The sequence below is a fragment of the Anopheles ziemanni genome, chromosome 2 (genome assembly GCF_943734765.1).
Source record: "Anopheles ziemanni chromosome 2, idAnoZiCoDA_A2_x.2, whole genome shotgun sequence".
Classification (NCBI taxonomy): Eukaryota; Metazoa; Arthropoda; class Insecta; order Diptera; family Culicidae; genus Anopheles; species Anopheles ziemanni.
Window position 1 is genome coordinate 54,177,872 of NC_080705.1, and position 22,381 is coordinate 54,200,252.

Consider the following 22,381-nt stretch of genomic DNA (forward strand, 5'->3'; position numbering starts at 1 on the left):
GGAAAAACTATTGTTTTTATTTCCAATGCATATAACTACGAAGAAATCAAAAATATTTTAAAAAAATCGGACATTGAATCTCCGGTCAGTTGTGGTACAGGTATGAATTACTAAGTATAAACACAAACAGTGTCGCTCGTCATCGTCTACCATTCTGCATGGCTCGCGTTGCCTATTTAACGAAGGCAGCTTGAACCCCGTAGTCCTTACTTTGGCTAGTCTGAAATTGTATAGCGGGGTCGTCTCTTTTGGATGGTCACGGAAAGTGAGTGTGCGGAATATTGTGCGTTCCTTTCTTCGGTCCGGTGTGTCGCGTAGAAATTCGCGGTTCGCCATTGGCACAGGTGTGTGGCACGGTAACAGAATTTGCTTCGAGTTTGCAAATTTCGTTGCATCGTGGCGTGCTGTTAGCAAACGTTTCCGAGCGTCCAGGTTGGTTATTTTGCGGCCGCAAGGCAGGTGACGGACCGAGGCCGAGTGTCCGATGGCCGGTGTACACTTTTCAGTGTGAAAAAAAACTTAAACACGTAGCAGCATCATCAGCATGTGTACCTAGGCTTTAGGAAAAGTCCAAACGTAGCTTTTTACGATTCGTGTTGATGTTTGCCCTGTTCGACATGTTTTCACAAGCCTTCTTCGATAGCTCGTGCCACATCTTACCACTTTTGCGTCGTTCGTCTTTTACGAACGCCGCCGACTAACAAGTTCAATTTCGTTTCATCTTTGACCCGGTGTGCAGGCCATTTGCAGAAGAGGAAGGAAAATTTGGAACCAAATGCATTGTATTTTGTGTATTGCAGTGCCACCACCAGCTGCTGATGAAGGAAAAAAGTGCTTGTACGGAATCGCGGTCGCGTTGTTCCTTCTTTTCTTACCATGTCTTTTTTTCGGATGTTACCCGTCACCTTCTTCATCCCGCTCTTAGTTGTCTTTAACATTATCCTTTTCTCTCGCTTGCCCAGCTGAACGGCAGTGGTTGTTTGCAAAACGAGACCAACACTCGGCATCACCTCACTCGCTCGTACCAATGCATGTGCTTGCAACAAGGGGCAGTAACGGGCGGTCGAGTGTCGTCCATCTTTGAATTACTCTCGCACCATCAGCATCATCGCAGTCGCCGTTTTCCCCGCGCACTTCGCGTGATAGTAACCGCTTTATTTGCTCCTCTACTACGACCGATTTCCAGTTCACTGTACATTCCACCATATATACTGCAAAGTTGCAGAGTAGTCGTGGCAAGTACACGCAGAAAAGTGTTGAAGTAAAGCGATAGACAATATTCTATGCAAGCACAGCTCTTAGGCAGACACTACTGAATTATGATGAATATACTTGAAGACTTTTTCAGTACTATAACGCATGTAGTATACCGCTTGTAAGGAATAGTAGCTTTGTTTGTGTGTACTAAGGGTAACTATAGGTTTGGGCACAGGGCAGTATTGACATTACTTCGCACCGATCCCTAACGCACACAAAGTGCAGACGTTCGACGCATCAGACGCGATCAATTACATTCGCCATTGCGTTTCCTTACGACCAAAGGTGGCAAACGTCCGGAGCGGAAGTTCCCGAACGGTTTGGGAAAAAGTAACATAGAAGACGGCTTTACTTAGTTACGGTACATCTGCGGCGTTACTACGTCAGGCTTCTTCTAAGGACGCATGCGAGCGGTTTGGTTCATTTATTTTTCTAATCGTATTCGGTCAGTCACGCACGCTGAGGACGCACGTGTCTGGTGGGAACCATTTAGGTTTCGTACCACCGCAACATAGGTTTTGATAATATTGTTGGAAAACTATTTCCAAGATACACGAGATCGTGCACATCATCTGCTCATAACTGTTTTATCATTGTTTTGCTTTTCATAGCTATCCGAGTTAAGGTCCGTGCTCCTAATCAAAGAAAGAGCGAAAGTGTCAATTTTGCGGTGCAGTGAATAATTCTTGAAATAATCATCAGTACGCCAAACCTGCGAAAAATCGAACAGAAAGTGCTGTGTGGATACCTCGTCGGCGTCTCAGGACTCATACGCCCGGAACAAAGGTCTCCAAAGTGTGTGTTGTGCGTGTGTGTGCGCTCACGCAGGCTGGAGACATCGTTCGATCACCGGCGACCTTTGAGTGTGAAAGCATTAGCGAAAAGTTAAGGTGCTTTTGATCCAGCGATAGGAAGGCATAAAGATGAGTTGTCCAATGCCGGAAATTGGTTCTTGCATCTCGCTGATATCGAAAGCCGATATCCGCTATGAGGGGTTCCTGTTCACCGTCGATCCGGAGCGCTGTACGATCGCCCTTGCCCGAGGTAAGCGAAAATCGAAGTCCCCACGAAGTTAGCCTTATTCGATATAACCTCACTCGATTATGCACAATCGAGCGATAAACTATTCGTTAACTTAATACAAATCAAGAGTAATCTTCCTGAATGTTCCATAAAATTAAACAATGCTTCAGATCTAATACAGCTAAGCGAAGATGAGTTATTCAGGTGCCATGGTGAAGCCCTTTTGCTGAAATTGGTTACAAAATGTCTTCCGCTGAAAAAAGCAATGGAGGACAAAATGCTGGACTCTTATAGTCCTTATTATTGTTTTAGCTCCATAATATGTACAGTAGTACATGTGTCACTTAAATAAACGGGATATTTTTGTGTCTTTTTATTACGTACAAAACATGTCTTAACAATTAAAATTAGAGTACATTTGACTGATCAGGAAACTTCTGGAAGCCTCATGGAAAAGCTTGACACATCAATCGGGACACGGGAGAAAATGGCGCCACATTCTAACTTTTCTTTTCTTTCCATTTTTTCTTCCTATTTGTGCATCCATAATACGGAAACCTAGTGAAATCGTACGGCACGGAGGATCGCGAAACGCAATTCCCTATTGCGCCGCAGAACCAATACTATGACTACATATTGTTCCGCGGGACGGACATCAAGGATATACGGGTGATCAACAACAACCCGGTGCCGAATGATCCGGCCATCATGCAGATGCATCTACCGCCGCAACCGCCGCAGATGGCGATGCCGAGTAAGCTTGGTCAACCGGCTTACCAGTCGCAGCCCGGGTTCATGATGCCGCAGATGGGCGGACCTCAGGCCAGCGGCCCACCCGGTGGTCCGATGCCACCTATGGGTGGTCCTCCGCCTCCGGGTCACGGACAGCAGCCCCAGATGGGTGGAGGTGGAGCCGCGGTCCCATCGTACAACGCTGGCTTCGGTGGAATGAATAATCTCGGAGGTATGATATCCAGCGAGCACGCCGCTATTTGTACTAAAACCGATCCGTTCCTCGATGATGGTGGTGTTGGTGGTGTTAAAGGTTCTTCGCAAACTCCATCCGAAGGAGGTGTTGTTGCTCCGATACAGCAGCACATGCATCCAGCGGTGCCACAGCAGCAGCCGCCGGAAAAATCCTTGAATTTGCAGGAAAAAGAAGCTTCAGGTGCCAGAGTTCAACTTCTACCATCTGAACTTTTCGCGAAATCTGGCACCCTCCATCGTCAAGAATCAAAACAACAGCAACAGCAACAGCAGGATCACGGAGCAAACCGGAAAATTGCAGCAAACACTCCTTCGCCTTTCGTTTCCACAGTTGCTACGCCTTCTTCCGGTAGTGAAACTAATAACCTTGTCATTGCTAGTGGTGGTGGTGACCCGGGTGGGATCTTTGGAGTTTCTGTTAATCGGAATGGGCGACAGCAAAAGCAGCATCAGCAACGGCAGGAAGGTGGGACCCAGAAAAAGGATATCTATTTTTCGTGCGAATTGCAAAATTCAAACCAACAGAATCAAATGAATGATCACAGGTCGAGAATCTGGTTTTCATTTTTCTAATAGATTTTTATTTTTCTGAATTTAGAGTTATTGTTCAAATATTTATTATTATTTCATACTGTTTTTTCCATCGCAAAGAGATCCTTTTGTTCCATTACATGTTTACTTTAGTCACATAGATTGGTCGTTCATTTTCAATTGTACGGCTTATTCTAATTCTCATACTACCATCCTCGTTCTGATTGTTTTTATTAATTCAATATAAAATATTGTTGCTGGATTTTATTACATGTAGAATTTTAGAAGACAAATCTACAATAGTAAAAATAAAAAAACAATTGTAGCGTTGCGCAATAAATAGATATAAAAAATATTTTTGTTGTGGAAACGCGATCAGTTAGCAATCTTGATAAGGTGTCTATGCATAGAACCGCTGGATTGCCCATACATAACCTGTTTAAGAAAAAAGCTTAATGCTCTGACAAGCTTTTATTATATCGTCTTTTCTAACATTCTTTACGTATAAATTCAGCTATTCAGGACCACACTAAAAATATCAGCGTAGGGAATCTACTTACTTACTTTTTCACGTGCATTTCTGAAACTTTCATCGCTATTTACGTTGCTTTTGCTGTTTTTTTTTTTTTAAATTTGTTTTCCCTACTGCTGCCGCTATTGCTGTTGTTATTGCTAGTGACATTCATTTGATTCATTCGTTTATCCGCTTTTTTATTAAAGAATGCCTGTATTTATACCCGGCATATCTCTCTTTCAATTTATTGGATGAATGAACATGTTTGCGCCTACTTGGTCCACTTTTCATTCGTAAGATATTCTACTTAAATTCGCGAAAGTGCGCCTTCCTAAGATTTCACCCAGACAAGGGGCGAGTGTTTTCATTTTAAGTCCTATTTACAGCTCAATGAAATTGCGCTTGGAAAACTATATTCAAACGGTTTATTCGAAGCTTTTATCGTTGATTAATAAAAAAATCGACAAAGGATTGCAGTCTTTCTCTGGATGGTCACTGCTGTTGTTGAAGCTGTTGTTTTCCAATTCTAGTTTCTTAATGCAGTATCTGTGCTCTTGTTAACTTTTACAGTATTTTTTTTATCGCTGCTACCCGACTCCTGCTTTAAACACGACTTTAAATTCAGTAGCATGTTAGTTTCTGTTGCTTTGTTGTATATTTGAGTTTTCTTGATTGTCTATGGATTATTTGTCAAATTCTTCATTTTTCAGTTTGTTTGATATTATTTATTTTTATCAATATCATTGTCTTATAATTGACTAATTTTACTTGGTCTGTGGTTCGATCATCATCGGATTGATAGCATATTGTTTTCTTGGTTTGGTCTTCCACCAAGCCCAATACAATTGACAAGTTGACGACAATCAGTTTACTAACCATTTGATTTGCTCTTTGGTTGGGATTCGGCAGGAGGAAGCGGTTCGCGATCGGGAACGCCGAGCAACATGTTGTCGCGCAAGAGTCCTACGGTGGACATTGCTGTGCAAACGAATCAGCAGCAGCAACAACAGCAGCAGCAACATCATCAGGGTCAGCAGCAGCCCCAGCAGCAGCAGATGATGCAGCAGATCAACCGTGACGGTGGCAACAATAACCAACGCAACAAGAACAACAACCATCGAGGATCCCACCCGAATAACAACCAGCGAGAGAGACGCGATTCCGGCAAGCAGCAGCAACAGCAGCAGCAACAAACACCGCAGCAAATTGCTGACAACCAGATTAAGGAAAACTATAACAATAATAAGGTATATTCGGCTCATCAATACCCCCGGTAGATTCTTCGATAAATGATAAATTTTATACGGTTCCTCAAATTGTAGGCAAGAGTTCAGCAGCAGCAGCAAGGAGGAGCCGGTGGGCAGAACCGAGGTGGATGGAACAATAATCGCAATCACCAGAACAACCACAACAATGGAGGAAACAACATTCGCGGTAGACCGCGTGGTGGTAACATTGGCCAACCGCAGCAGCAGCAGCAGGTGGGTGTTAGAACGGCACACAAAGTCAGTAATCGTTTGATGACATTTCAAATAATCTTACTTACATTATTTCGTTGGGAATGATTGATTTTTTTTTTCAGGGAACCACTGGCGGTGCTGGTGGACAGCGTGCGAAGAATTTGCTAAAGTTTGATAACGATTACGATTTCGAGCAGGCTAACAGCAAGTTCGAAGAGCTTCGATCGCAACTGTCTAAACTTAAGGTGGGCGAAGAAGTGAAACCAGAGCAGGTATTTTCTTTTTTTGATTCGTTATTCTTTTTTCTAACTACTCCAACTCTCCACTACCCACTACTCTCTCTATTCTCAAATCCTGTCTTTCTTTGATTCACCTCCATACTTTCCTTCCTACTTCTTTCCCTTATTCCGATCACCCAACGTGTAATCCCAGAGTGGATGAAGAAGATGGTATTTCCTTTTTTGTGTTTGTGACTGCTATTCCTGTTTCAATGTGTCTATACAAGGATAACAGGCCCTTCTTAGCGGGGAAACACGCACATTACGTTATTTTTCGTTACTATTCTAATCTCCATGCCCATTTTAAGTTGACAATTTATGAAATGAAGTAAGAGTACTCTTCCTGTCCTGAAATGCCCATTTCGTTGTACTTTGAGGGAGGAAGATAACAATTATGCTGATAACTTTTGTTTGCGAATTGAAAACGTCATAAGTGACCGGTTAGGGTTGTTTTATGCTTTCGTTTATTGAATTAACAGTTATGCTTTTTCAAAGTATATGTTCAATTGCCTTCTTGCTACCACCTTTTTTAAATTTTGTTTTCGTGAGAAAGTTACCGGTTATTACCACAATCGCCATGTCTTTTTCTATCACCTCAAATCGTCTGGAAAACGATTCAATTCATCATTTTTTTCATTTTGTTAGTGATATTTTTTTGCTTACATCAAACAATCCCTGAAATTATGCAGATTTGTTTTCTCAATTTATTATCCTAGTGCTCAATGTTTTTAATTGACCTAACGTTCACCCAATTGCTTGTGCTTGAACCTAATCAACACACATATATTATCGATAATATATTTTCTTTCGGACGCAATTAGTTGTTTTCCTGTACGTACATCCGCTTTCGTGTCTGTTATGGTATGCTTTTTATTACGATACATAAGTTGCACGTTTTAAAACTATTTGGTTGTGTTTTTTTATCGTTAAACATACACATAAACGCGCATCAACGTTTCACATCTTTGCTCGGCTAGTGTCGACTGAAGAAAAATGCAGAGCATCGTCAGGCAAAAAGAGAAAGAGGAAGGTGGAATACATTCATTTGAATTTTAATAAATTGGTTTAATTGGAAATTGGAAATTAAGCATAAAGACAAAACTACGACTGATTGTCGCAACGCTACAAAAAGAACAATTTTAACAGAATTATCTCAAAATTTTCTACCACCGTCTTCTTTCTTTCCATTATTCCCTAACCCCGAACACAAAAAAAACACACACGCACATCTTCTATGCTCGAGATGCCTTACAATCTCTATTATTCAATAGGTATTGTTCGAATTTTAGTGCACCTGCACTCTTGTTGAAGATGATGTACGTGTGTACCTTTTTTTCAACGATTCAATTATTGTGTATTGTACTAATTTATACATTTTTGTGTATGGTTGCGACCTTTCATCGATCTCCTAAATCGTTCGAGTAGATCACTGAAACGCTGGACAAGAAGGATGATTCGGGCAACGAGACTGGTGCCGGCGAACACGAGCAGGAAGAAGAAGAAGTCATCTGTTACGATAAGGCCAAATCCTTCTTCGATACCATCTCGTGCGAAGCGGTTGAACGCGCTAAGGGCAAGCAGCAGCGTACGGATTGGCGTCAGGAGCGTAAGCTAAACACCGAAACGTTCGGCGTTGGATCGACCAGACGTGGCGGGTAAGTTTATGACAGACTCTTCATGGAAGTATCTGGTAGTTCGATATATTTGAAGTTTTTTTTTCTCCACAATCGTTATGTTATACCATGGTAAAATGTTTTCCCATTCTGTTGATTTATGCGTTTTAAATCCTTTACAATCCGTGTATACCACCAACCGAAATATGGATCTTAGAAGCGAAGGTGAAAAAGTGGTATTATACACTCGAAAATAAATACTCTCATTGTTCTAAAGAATGTTACGTAAACACTTGGCAAATGTTGGTTCTATAACATTTCCAAAATAGCACCTCTTATAAATGTTGTCATAATTGTCCATTTTTTACTGATCTAAAAAGCAACTGTAGCACTGTTCATGACTCGTTACTTTTAAGTTTATTCTATTACAGGATATTTACATCGCATGTTGTGCTATCTAATCGTCGTTTCAAATATAAAAGTCTGTTGATAAATGATTATAAAATCGTTAACGCTTGTTTCCCTCCCATCGATCAGGTACAACCGACGAGGCGGTTACTTCAACCGTGGTCCCAACAATTACCACCGTGGGGGCAACAATTATCGCGGCGGCAGCAACAACTATCGGGGCCGCAGTGGAAACCGCAACAATCAGTTGAACGGTGGCGGTATGTCCCATAACCGATCTGGTGGCCAGCAGCAGCAGGGCGGTACTACCGGCCAGAACAACCAGAACGCTGGCGGTCAGCAGCAACAGAACCAAGCAACGCCGGCTGCCCCTTCTAACCAGGAACAGCAGCAACCGGCCGTCATAGAAGTGGCAGCAGGTACGATCAAAGAACGCTTATAGGGTGCGGGGGAATCTTAGCTTATTCTTATTTTGTTCCACTTTCTCTTCCACACTGCAGGCAAATAATGCTACAAAAAACGGAACACCACGGAGAAACTCTTACTTTTAGAAAGCTGACTAGTTTCGTTCGGAAAATTGGCTGAAAAAAGCAGGAGCAAAACAAAATGAACTCAGATTAAGTCGTCAAACAAATGAATTGAAGTTGAGTCGAAGTTTGTAGAAGAGAATTTCCGTATAGCGTTACAGTAACGGAAAACAGAATACATCCACTTCCACACAAATGCAAACCACACACCATACCAGAAGAGAGCAGTACCAAGTTCTAGACAAAAGAAACTCACAACCATTGTCACCAATCTTTAAAAACAAACGCGCACGGCATATGTGACAAAGCAGTAATGAAATTAACAACGATAAGTCATCTACAGAACATTATAAGTAGTGTATCGCAGGAGTATGCACGTGTGTTTGTGTGTGTGCGTGCTGTGCTGTACTGGATTTGTAAAACACGAAGTGCAAGTAGCGTTGCGCTACAAATGAAGCTGTGGAGAACAAAATAAGAGACATTGTGTTGAAGGAAAACTGCAAACATGGCGGCAAAACATGTGTGCGCGCTTCTCTGTTATAAAAAGAAGTAGCAGAATACTGGCAGGCAAACGCAGAATACTGGCAGGCAAACGAAACTGGCAGAAACGATAATGATGCACGCCGATGTGTTGGCGGACACTGCTGATTATAGACCTTCCAGTTTTTTCATTGACGCAGCAAACAACCTCCCTGTGCGAAAAATTGTTGATATGAAGGTTATGGAAGCGAATGTAGAAAACACGGTGCTAGCTGCTACACAAATTTAAATGCGGGAAAGAACATAGTCATTATCTCTAATCATCCGTACTGAAAAGGAAGAGATGTACCAATGCAATGCGATGGTACTTTTGTAGCAAGATGAAGAAACTGATTTGGTTCAGCAATTGACGATAAAGCTACTATGATCGGATGATGATGCTCGGACCACAGAACATAGGAGTCGATAGTAAATGTCGCTTAACGTGTTTACCTCCAGTATAATGTTCGCCGTGATAATCCTTCAACAAAATCAGCAGCCATTGATGTTCTGTGTTTTTGTCGTTGATCCTCGTGCTGGGAACAGAGGAGGCAACAAACCAGAAAACAACGCTAAATGGTGTCAAAACGGAATCGGATGGATAACAGATAAGGACTGTTTATTGATTGGCTGAAGCAAAAAATGTGTGTATACGGTGGAAATTCTCCTCACCTTCTATTTCCATAAACAGTGTAACAAGTTAGCAGGTGGTCCAAAGAACACTTTATGACAGCAGCTAACAAAAAGAAGGCAAATCACGAAATAGAGACGAAAAATAGAGACCTGATAAAGAAAGCCGGCGCAATGGTTCTTACGGAACCTACCCACCACACAGCGCACATTTGTTGTGAAAGTGCATCTTGTCATTGCCATCGCCAACTCATCTCATCGCATTCCACCCGTTCGTGTGGGAGCCATTGTTTACCTGTCCAGCCTGTGTCCTAATCAGACGCGTATCATCATCATCGGAAAGTTAGTTTTAATTGTGTTAGAATTAAATATTCCGCGAAAGAAGCGGCAGTTACAGGCGAGAAAGATAGTAGTGGATGAATATCAAAAAGGATCCGGAGGGAATATAGTTCCACCGATGGTTCGCTTAGTTGTGTCTAATGAGTCAAAAAGTCCAGCATCTTAAATCCTCCTAAAAACGGCGTTAGTAGAAAAATATGCGCATGCCTTCCAAAACGACAAGCATCATTTGGTTCCAGCAGCTCTAATGGGCCTGATAGGGAACGATTGTATACAGTGTGGAACTGGATAGAAGACAGGGAATCCGTCGTAAAGAAAACAAAACCCATCTTTCAAGAAAGATAATAATGCAGAATGAGAGAGAGAGAGTGTGTCGCAGCGCAGTTCCAAAAGTTACACATTCGTGTAGATGTGTGCCGTGTAAAAGCGTGCCGGACGATCAAACCGTCCCATCCGTCCGAATCCGTGAGCAGTAAAGAGGGCATGATTTATCGAATCGGTTATTTACGGCTCACACCTATTTTATCTAAAGCAATTTAAAGGAAACCCGCCTTTGCATTGCTTTTTTGTTTGGCTTGTCAGTTTGTTTGCCTCCAAAGCGACGCTAGCACGAGTAAATGGGACTAGTTTAAACTGAAGTTTTGGCTCTCGACGGTAAACTCGGTTAAGAAGGGTCGGGACAACAGATGGTAGGACCGATGTGGTTGGTTTGGCTTCTGACGTGAAGGAATTACTAACCAACGTTGGCTAAATTTACTTTCTCACGCCAACTATTTGTACTTTAAATTTTGTTTTTGAAAATTTGATTGCAGGGCGAATCATTGTAATCTTTAATCCTGTTCTATCTTTATAGTTTATACCATTGCTAGTTTTATTTTTTCTTATTTTGATTTTGCTTCAAAGTGTATTATTTCATTTCATTTAAGTTTCTCTTTTCGTCTTTTGTGTCTCCAGATATTAAATTATGACTGGTGGGCTTGATTGATGGCAAGATTTATACTAAAATTACTACTGTACACTCGTAATCCCTTTCCTCTGTTTTTCTATTCCTTGGCCCTGCTCCAAATGTGTATCCTCGAACGAGTTATTTATGAGAGATGAATATTGACCTCCGCCACGATTTTTTAAAGCATATGAGCGGCTCAGCGAATACGTTCTCTAAGTGCAGGAGCGGTTAACGGAGTATTTAGTAAACTAGAATACACAACGGTTCCTTTGGACACAACTGCACGGAACAAAACTGTCCCGCTCATTCGGTCGATCGTGTTGTGGTGTGTGATTTTATCTGTGTACAATACAGAAAATGCTAGAGCAAAGTGTACAACCGTAATCTCACATAAACAAATTTGGATCATATAAGAGGAAAAAATGATAGCAGAGAGGGAACCAAACGATAAAATTATTCGCTTTTGGAGCCATGCATAGTAGTACTAAACAATGCTATCTGATGGTAACCGGCAGAGACAGAGACACGAATACGCAGAAGCCAAGAGAATAGGGCCACGGTGGGGACAATAGAAAATCGTTTGTTAAAGTTTAGTTTAGTGTTCAAAACCACCCAGAACTTCCCTCGCTTACATGGGGTCAATCTTTCAATCTGTGTTTCTTTCAATGCAGGAAGTGGTAGTGAAAATTTAAAAGCATAACAGAAGCAAGGCATAAATAAGAGGCAAGAGCGAAAAACACACAGACAAACACACACTAGAATCAGTAGACTAATAGTGAAAAACGTGTAGGTACTGGGAATGTAAAGAGGTGAAAGAAGCCACCCGGCTCAAAATGTAATGGGAATCTAATTACTAAGTTTCGGAATAATTATATTTAAATTGCAAAACATTGAGAATGAGCTGGAAATATAGAAAAGCAGTAAACAAAAAACAAAAAACTGAAAGGAAACAAATGTTGGTCATCGGAATTGGTCTTACGAATGGTAAAAGTATCCTGACGGAATGAAGCTCGTATGGATGGCGCGTGGGAGGGTAGAATTCTACGTTCGTTAGTTTTTTTTATCTATTTCTTCCGATTTGAATAAATGTTTTAATGATGGTGTGTTCAATTTGGAAATGAAATCGATGGCGATCGAAATAGCACATGCGCCACGTAACGGCCTAGTTACCGGATCTGGCAAAGGAAGACCCACCGGCCGTCCGATAAGGAGCACCAAAGGAGCAAAGCAAACCATCGAAATACAACGTATTTGTGTTATGTGCGGTTACTATAAAAAAAACTACAACTTTATAGAGGGGAGCACCGGGTAGTAATTTCGATTTCCATGCTCGTTGCAAACAAATTTTAACTTTACTCACTATACTAATCTGTAGTAGAAAGCTGCAGATGAAGTATATTTGTCGGAAACTTCGAATGGTTTCGTACAAACATAGGACTAAATTCACCTGAGCAGAGCAACAGATAAACGTGGATGGTGATCTAAGAAGAATGGTCGATGGTAATTATGGATGGAAAAACAGGAAATGTCATAACAATAATAAAAAGCAAGACCCGGCTAATAATAAAAAAAATAATGTATCCATCTCAACATTCAGAACACTATGTTTAAAGAAAATTCCTGATTTGTTGACTAAGTTCTGAGGGACTGATACAATGCAATGGCACAAAAGAAACCTTCCTGAAGAGAGATACATTATTGGAATTGAGGAGACAAAATAAGAAAAAGCTCGTAAATTATTTCATACGTTTTGAGTTTGGGCAAATAACCAAACTATTTGGCCTTTCAAATGTATATGACCAGGAGTGCGCATACCTGGCAGATCTTTATGCAGATCCACCAACAAAAAATGTGAATGATGTCAATGATGTACCCCCAACAACTGGAACAAGTATCTTTGGCAAGCCTCGCTTGACGGGAGTGACTAGTATCGAAATGCCCCGAACATTTTTTAAGTAATAAGAAAGTGTGCAAAAATAAACGTGAGATAAAAACCTCCCTTAACGAGGAATATATAAAAATGGAAACAATGTGGAGATATAAAGAGAAGAAAGAAGAAAACGTATGTAGTTATTTTAACATACTAGAAATAACCATTATTTAGAAAGAATGTTTGCACGCGCATGAAAGTAGTAGAGACTTTACGCACGACAAATGGATGTTGTGAAGAATAACGAAGCGTAAAGGAGACGACGACACTCACATGTTATTAAAACATACTGGTTGGGTGGGTTAACGGGTTCAAAATCAATACTATTTTTCACTAATCAAAGAAAAGGAAAGGCTAAGAAGAAAACACAAAGAAGGTACGTTATCAAATATGTATCGTTGAGAGGAGGGTACAAGCTAAGAACTATAGAAAGGAATACATATAAACATTAAGAGAAACCTCTAACCTAAAGCCCAGAAGCGTGTGACAAAAAGTCAAGTAAAAATGGTGGGAGCTAGATTTGTGGAAAGTTTGACCCGTGTCCTAACAGAGATGAACAAAGATGGACCAACCGTGCAAATAAATGAGATAGTAAATCGGATTATTCTTTTTTGCGAAACTGTGCAAGTTGCACGAGCTTTTGGCCAAGAGAGCAAGAATTAAGAGGGTTAAATCGAAAAAACAGGCAGTATCATTACCATAATTTGGAAGTGAAGTCGTGAAAAAGGGCTGCGTCATAGACGCCTCGTTAGGTCAATCCACATTTTACCTTGCCAAAATAAAGTATAAATCATACAAATCGGCAAAATTGGATCAATAATAACCGTTCAGTTCGCTTGTTTTATTGCCTGTGTCTGGGTGTAATTGATTCTGTAGCATTCAGGAATTTTGCGCGTACCTATTTAGTAATCTTTTATGAATAAAATAATGTTCCTCTGGTTTTTCGGAATTCATATTCCGAGGCCTAATTTGGACGGCAGTCGCTTTTCCTTATGAAATGAATTGGTTCTTAAGACGCGCAATTCATTCAGGTTCATAAAAAAACTCCCAGCAGGTACTCTAGCGCTTGTATCGGTATCGAAAAAGAAAGCTGAAGATGATTAAACCACTTAAATGCAAACATAGTAACTCAAGTAAACAAAGTAGCAGCGGAGTACATAATTGTAGTGGTTCTAAGAAGCGAATCGTAGTCCAAACATGCGCTCGGTGCAATGTGTTGTTTGTTGTTGAACAAACGAGGTGACAAAAAATAAAAGAATAAATGCAACGTACGAGGTCGAGCCGGGGTACGGGTGGTGGTGTGAGAAGATGAAGCAAGAAAAATTAATATTAGAAAAGAAAACAGCGTGAAAAAATTAAAAACGATTATGCTAGACAAATTATGACAAATACTCCAGTGTCGATACTTAAACCACGTAAACGCAGCAAACAGTGTTTGATTTTATTTTTTATATAAAATAACACATCACCGAGTGGCTCGAGTCTGCATTCCCGCGCAACGGCGGGGGTGTCGGTTACGAATATTTGTACGTGTGTATTGCCCCAAAGCATCCACAAATTATCGGCCACACGAGAGGGATTGGGGCGAACCGAAAGGTAAATGGAAGCACTGAGAACAATCAGAAGCTTTAAAACTCCGGAACCGGAACTTGATAAAGAGCATTGTCAGGCAAAAGGCGATCAAGTAGCCAAAGGCTTGCTTTGCTGAGGAAAACAGTAGATGATATAAAATGAAACGAAGCACAGGATGAGACAAAATATTGTTAAGAATAAAACAAAGGCAGGAACGAAAACACATCTAAACTGCTAGAGCCGCGCAGATCCGATGTACGAGCACGAACAGCTAGCAAGGGTTAATATCGTCTTGTGTTTCGGGACACGGAATGGGAAGATTAGGCCAGAGACTAGTAGCAGGGGTGTAGTTCTGTATTAGTTTCTGTAAAAAGAGGGGTGTGCATGCGGGTCTCTCCACCATCATGAGTAGTGCAGCATATTTGAGTGGGATGCTTGGAATGTTGTGAAAAATATGAACCAACAAATGGTAACAATGCAGAGTGTATGAAAATATCGAAAAAAATGAAATAAATGAAAGAAGAGGCCGATAAATACCGGTAGAGTACAAAAAGTGCTCTATAGTAAAGAACATACTTCTTAGTGCTGTTCGTTTAGTTTATATCCGGCACATTCGTTAGATGTTGGAAATTGAGAAACTATACGTAATGGGTTGCCAACACTGCTGTATCTTTCATCATTTCTCCGGCTTTATGTACCTTACAACGATCATTTACTTTCTCACCATCTATTATCCTGAAATTATCGAATTGATTTTGTTAGCGTGACGTTCTCAATCCTAAATCGCCATGAACACACAGTTGTGTGCTCCAGGTCGCGGCAGCATCAGCGTCATCAATCGCAAAGCCCAGCCATCAGCCCATGCTACGGTGGAACCGTGAAGGGCATAAAATTACTTTACGATTTAATCAGCGCAGAGTGGCTAGTGGAGTTAAGAAGGTCATTATTTTCCTCGACCGACCACTTCGCGTCCAGAAACGTTAGCTTTTCCTGCCGACGGGTGGAATAATAACTGTTAATAATTGAACTGTTTCTGTTCTGACATGCAAAGATTTCAGCAGTTGTCGATTGATTGAGCTCGTGCCCTTCAGAAAGACCACTAAAACAGTAAACAACAAAACTAGTGACGGAAAGAAGACAAAAGGAAAACAGGTCGTTGACCTCCCCACGCAGTTTGCCATGGCAAAAGTACGTACTAGGCGGTCTCCGAGAGATTTATGCAGGGAACCGTTACCATTTACCAGCCACCGGCGTCGAAGCCTACGGGGGCGCGCAATAAATCGATAGAATTAAGGTGGTACTCTGTGGGACTCCTCCGGCTGCGGTATGTCCGTTACGATTTAACTTCATGCGACAACGGCAACGTCGACATTTGTTTTCCTCCGGGAAACGTTACCATTTTCCGTGTGCATTTAAACGCAAGCTCCTCGCGGTGAACTCAGGCAAAATCCATTTTGGGGCCCTCTGTTTAGGATGCGTTCGATAGTGAGGGAGGTTCTTCTTTAACGAAGGAGGGGTGATATTTATCACTGTTTTATGGTAATTATTTGCCAACTCGTACGACAGTCCGTGACAGTGTTTGGGTTTGTAGGTACATAGTTCTGACTTTTCCAATTCATTCTTCGTTTTATCCGCAGGCTCATACTGCCAAGGGTTCCGTAATTTCTGCTATTAAAAATCTTTTCACACAACTGTAAGTGTGGATTTTTTGTGGTGTACAATTACAAGAAAGTATAGAAAGTTCATCTCGGTACAACGAAGTTTTTGTTCAGAAAATGTTGATTATTTGCATACCTCAGTGGTCCAATTATTATTACTTTGCAGAAATTCTTTGACACATCTTCATACATTCACATACAACTGCTGCGGACATTCGGGTCAAGTTTTGAATAAAACTACTTTCAACCATTTTCAAAAGTTACAAAAACGAAACAAAATTGTTTCATCTACAGCATATCATTTTAAATCTATGAAAAAGTGAGTATGAAATAAGAAAATTAAAAATCGTTTAAAAGCAATTGTTCAAAAAACAATTACAAATTATTTAGTAAACTGTAACTGTAACTGTAATATTTAGTAACTGTTTAAGTAAACGGGAAAATCGACTGCTATTTTATGAGAAAACCATTTATTCAAAACAAGTACTTTAAAATTAAAAACGTTAAAAGTTAAACACGTATTTTTTCATAAGTGCTCACTATTTTCCGTGAATGTATGTTCGCTCATTCGAACGTGAAATGGAAGAAAAAATACTAAAAAGTTTGTGGGACTGTTAGGCCTCAATTCTGAGTTGGCACATCTAGCACACTACCAGAGGACGGCGGTTAATATTTCAACGTCAACAAGCTTCCAACGATGGCCGGAACGTGCCAAGTCGAGAACTCTTACTTTTGGTTCACATTTGCTACTCCATAACGTGCACCTCTCGACGCTTGGAAAAAAATGTTTGCCCGGTGGGTGGAACGAATTAATTATGGGGTCTCCAACACTCTCGTCGAGCAGGAGGAATTTTCCCACCGAGTTTCTTACGGGAGTTTCTCTGTTTTCGGCTCGATTCGTTGGGACGTGTGCCACCGGGAGTATATTATCAAGATTGATAGCTTCGGACCGACTTGCCCGAGTGCCGTGACATGTGCCAACTATTTGGTGGTAGCGTTCGCCTGGTAGCACGTGGCCCAGCCAATGCTGGACATACCAACGGTTCCCGTATGCATTGCTTGTATCCCTTGGAGTGAACGCCGAAGGAAGCATTAAAGGAATTCCACCAGAAGGCACAGTACTGTGAGGCATAACATTTCTTTTAATTTCACGATCTATTGGGCACGATAAGAGAAGCTTTATTAACTTAGTAACCTTCAGTGATGCCGCCAAATGCGGGGTGGATAAATGTGGGCCTTCCGGCGGGTTGTTTGTTTGATAATCTTGTAGCTTTATATAATTTAATGGGGCAGGAAGGATACGGTGCGAAACTATTTGCATATCTTCATCATATAATTATGTGCGAGTTTACTATTAAGATCCCTCATGTGACATTGCCAATGGGTTTTTCTTTTTTTTTTTTAAGATAACGGTTTTGATGTCCTCATGACCATTTATGCGATTCTGTTTAAATGTTATATAATAGTAATTTTATGTTTGATTATCGTTTAAAATAATGACTTACATGGTATTCCTTGAATACTGTCTGCAAATATATGGTGTTAAGCTTGCATAATATAACATAGCGTGAGATACTTTTTTCAGCTTTTTCAGTTTGAATTATTTTTGTTTTAAGTTTCCACCAGCAGAAAGTATTGCTAAACATTACGCTGTAAAAGATTAAAACTAGTCCATTACGCTTTTCAAATTTCGCTTTCTACACAAATTAACTTTCAGTTGAATGTTTCACAGTCGTCACCCTTGGCAGGTTTTCGTATTCATAACTTAAGTTTAGATTTTTATAGTTCCTACTTTTTATAAATAGTTCTGGGTATGATACATTAGCAATTTTGAACCGACGGTTCGTTGGATTCCCAGCTTCGGGATTTTCAAAACTAAATGTGACAGTTTAATTTGTCAGTTTATATGCTTCGGACAATTTGTGTAGTTGTTCGAATGCCATAAATGTTAATAACAAAACATAAAATATTGTTACGGCATTTATGTGGAAAATCAAACAACACCACAGCGCTAGTACATTCCTCGATGGATAATTGTTCAAAATCACGCGACAGTTCCAAGATCTATCCCATTGACAGTCCTTTTTCCGAACCGCATTGGCGAGCCTCCCAAAAGCCCTGTTTGTCGTTCGGTGATTACTTTCCTAAACGAGCCAGCTGTGGCCGAAACCACAATCCTTGTAAGCGAACGCATAAATCAATCCATTTTCTGCATTGAGGACCGCACCGGCCTGGAGTTGACCGTCCAGACTGTTCGGAGGGACTGTCTTTACGCGTGGTTTGTCTGTTTCCATTGTATATTTCTTTTCTATTTGGGTTATGTCTCCCTCACATAGCAACGAGCCACGCCAATGAACCTTTTTTCCCTCGATTTTCCTCAGCTGAAAAAGTACCGGCTGGAAATATTGCAATCGAATCTGCTATTTCCGCTTGATCGATAGTCTCCGGTGCGAAGGCTCGTATGAGTTTTGTTGGTACTTGTTAAGTTTTGCGTATTGTCGCTAGACGCTAAACCCTTGAAGGTGATTGCTCAAAGCTAAAGCACATTTTCACCTATTATTCTTTATTTGTATTTATTAACAAATAAACTGTTCGCTATTACCCATTTCGAAGTTACAATAAGTAGAATTTTTCAAACAATAAGTATCAATTATATTAATTCAGGTTCTTATACGAACTCTATCGAAGAAATTGAAACAGAGAGAGAGAGAAAGAGATTTTCCGAGTCCTTGCTCGGCAGGATTGGCTAAGAACGTTTAGCAAAGGACTCCGAACGGTGACCGATCTTTGAAGCTTGTTGGTGACCGGGTGAACCAACGGCCGCGGACTGTCGTTACTTAGTCGTATTTACCGGGACTAACCAAACCCAGGCCATGCATCGGCAAGTCCTTCGTGGCCATTCAGTTGTCGACCCGCCGTCGACAGGGAAAGTTGTTTAGTTTACTGCAGCCGTCGAAGAAAGTGTTTGCGCGTAAAATTCGAACAACCGTCGTGAAGAGACTTTTTTCTTAGTTTTTTTTATATTTTTTTATGAGAAAATCAGTGGAATAAATGGAGTGATCAACAATGCCACAGGACACGTGACGTTGGTTTAACACTCATTTCTCGAACAGCAATTGAGTTTCCTATTTGGAATAGATGCGGAAGTGTTGTGTAAACTTTTTGTTCCTTCTTGTTTAAACAAGTTTGGTGTTGTGAAGAAAAACAAGAACGATCGGATGCATTAGGAATTTGGACCATGATCGAGGACGATGAGGATGACTATGAAGGATATTGTAAGTGTTGTCATTTTTCCTTTTTTTTCAAGCCCACTTCATCTTACAGTTTAGTAAAATAAAGTGTAACTTAGCACTAGCCACACGCGCGTTCTTAGCCGGAAAGAATCCGAACATTGCTACAGAGTGAATTGAATTGTTTTAAAGTGTTACAGAAGACGTTTATAAAAAAGTATATTTAGCATATTCTCTTGGTAACAAAGGTCATTTCTATATGTTTTCTCTTGGTAACAAAGGTCATATTTCAAATAAAGGACAATTAGTTAAAATTATGAAAAACGTTCAAAGAGTAAGACAAAGGCACAGGTTAATAGGGGAACTACTGTGTTCGAAATGGATGTTGGCATTGGCACATGTGTAATTTATTATGAAAAAAAAAAAATCAAAAAACCTTATTCTCGAATATCTTGTTGGCCAATTGTTTGTGATTAGAAATTTAAAACAAAAATCCAAAGAGTCAATGACGACGTGGAAACAGCAATTAAAAACAAGATATTTTACAATTTTTCAAACAAAATTTTTGTGAGTGATTTAAATATTTAAAAAATATTACAAATGATTGTATAAGGCTTTGACGTATTGAATCAATTTATTGCCCACATATGGCATGACATATTAAAATATAAAGAAATATGTATATGATTTTTTTAAAATTATTGTCAGTTCAAATCCTTTACTAACGTAACAAAATAATGTACACAAAAATCTCACAGAACTGGAAGCAGGCCAATTTATATTGTCGTTCGACGCAGAACCAATCAATACGTAGTTAGTCGCGACATACGTTTTTTGGTTTTATAGGCTCTTGAAGGTCCTTGAAGAGCCTTGCATCCGATACTGACATGCAATGTGACCAGGGAGAGTTCAGTAGTCATGAGTACGACAATGAACAATTTACGGTAAATTTTCGAACCAACTTTTAAAAACTCTTTCCTATTCTCCATCACGCGTGCAGTTCTTCGACCAGCGAACGAATACAACATCAAGGAAAAAATTATCCAAGCCAATCAGGAGTCATTCGCGATACCGACGCCACCGTCCCCGCGACACCACGCGAACGGAGAACGGCGTGTTACCTTCCGCGAGCAGCTAGTCGACTACGAGCCGGACGATTACAGCAGTGAGGACGACGGTTACGGTGGCACTGGTGGGGGTGGATCTGGCCAGGGGCGTAGGAGGCACGCCACGATCGAAACGGTGGCCGACGTGCACCAGGCTGGTGATGTGGATGGGGTCGACGGAGCGGACACTATCATCGAGGAGCTCCATCTGCACGACCGTGGACAGGGCGGAGATGTCGTTCATGAAGAGCAGGACGAGGAGGAGGAGGAGGAAGTGATCGAAGACGAGCAGCTCGAAGGGGACTACGAGGACGAGATCACGGGAGACAGGATGGAGAAACATAAGACTGGTGTCGAAAGAGAATCGGTGGTGTCGGAAGAGGAGGAGGAAGATGACGAGGAGCGACTGGTGCGAGAAGAGGATGGTGAGGCGGACATCGTGGACGAGGAAGAGGAAGAACCAACGGATGGGTCGAGCGTGGACACGGAGATCCACCATCCGGAGAGCAGCGAAGACATCAGCAGCAGTCCGCTCAAGACGTACCGCAGCGAGGCCGACTCCCGGTCTGGCTCGGGAGACTCCCAGGGGGAAGACGGCGTCGATGGAGACGATGGAAAGGACGATCGACAAGAAACAAACTACGACGATGATGAGTACGATGGTGATCACGGAGAGGCAGACGGCCCAGATGGTGCCACTGGGACGGCGAACGACGACGAAGATGCAGACCATGGCCAAGATGGCGACGATCAGGACGACTCCGACGCGGAACGTCCAATCGAGGCGCATCGTGCGAAGCGGTCGGCCAACTGTCGGCGCAAGTGTTGCCGTCATAAGAAGTCGACCAGCGAAAAACTGCCGTACTACAACGGGTATCGATCCGAGTACGGGTTGTCGCGCGAGGAGCTGGAGGAAAAGAAGCGACGGCTCGAGGCAAGACGGCAACGGGTCCGAGAGCGACAGCAACGCCGCACGGCCGAACAACGCCAGAAGGCACAATCGAATGAGGAAGCATTTGCCGCGTGGTTGCACGGGAAGCTGCGCAACTCGATCAACAAGCACCAGAACATGTACGACGTGCGGCAAAGTTCTTCCGGTAAGCAGCAACAGCAACAGCAGAATTCTAAAAATCGCCGTAGAAATGCAATACATCAGATCTCGTACGGTTAGGACCGAATAAAAAGTATTTCGATAATTAAAATAAACACATGCATTGTTTTCGTCAGTGAAAATAATTTTGAAATAGTAAGCATAACCAATATCAATGGATGTCACTAGTATGGTTGAAATGAAAGAATGAAACTTCGTTTCCAGCCTGCAAGTGCTCTAATTATTCTAGTTTTTTACTAGAACACTAGTAGTGAGAAATCGATAATTTTACAACACTTCTTCAATTTTGTTTTGTTTTGTTTTATCTTTTTATGGTTAGTCGACAGTTAAAATTGTTGTCGGTAGAAGTTATTTGTCATTTGAATTCGTTTGTTATAATTTGATCTGATCTGGTAGTATCATAGTTTCATAGTGGTTGGAGACAGTTATTTAAATGTTCTGATTTATAGTAGTTTTATAGGGGGGTCCGCGACAGCCGAGCGGTAGCGCCGGTTAGAAAATCGGCCCATGAGCGCCGGGGCTCACCACCTCGACGGCGTGGGTTCGAATCCCAACCGTGACCGGACCCTCCCCTGTACGAGAGGACTGACTATCCACGTACAACAGGGAAACAAGTCTCGTAAGCCCTTAACGGGCAGGCATGACCAAGAGGTCGTTACGCCAAGAAGAAGAAGAAGAAGATTTATAGTATTTTATTATTGCTTTGTAGAACCGAAATTTCGTAATTCCAATGTATAGGATG

At 41.4% G+C, this 22,381-nt stretch overlaps 2 protein-coding genes across 2 annotated transcripts; both read left to right on the forward strand.

The window, feature by feature from the left end:
* Positions 1-234: 234 nt before the first annotated feature.
* On the forward strand, positions 235-8,513 carry LOC131293873 (protein LSM14 homolog B). The gene is made up of 8 exons (XM_058321923.1): positions 235-432; positions 1,869-2,301; positions 2,843-3,244; positions 5,222-5,559; positions 5,635-5,793; positions 5,895-6,044; positions 7,476-7,705; positions 8,201-8,513. The coding sequence occupies exons 2-8, from the start codon at positions 2,181-2,183 to the stop codon at positions 8,511-8,513; spliced, it is 1,713 nt and encodes a 570-aa protein (XP_058177906.1). The 5' UTR covers positions 235-432; positions 1,869-2,180.
* Positions 8,514-19,430: 10,917 nt separating this feature from the next.
* Positions 19,431-21,699, forward strand: LOC131281958 (high mobility group nucleosome-binding domain-containing protein 5-like). Its single transcript, XM_058311335.1, has 2 exons — positions 19,431-19,467; positions 20,423-21,699. Exons 1-2 carry the CDS (start codon positions 19,431-19,433, stop codon positions 21,697-21,699), a joined length of 1,314 nt encoding a protein of 437 aa, XP_058167318.1.
* Positions 21,700-22,381: the final 682 nt, after the last annotated feature.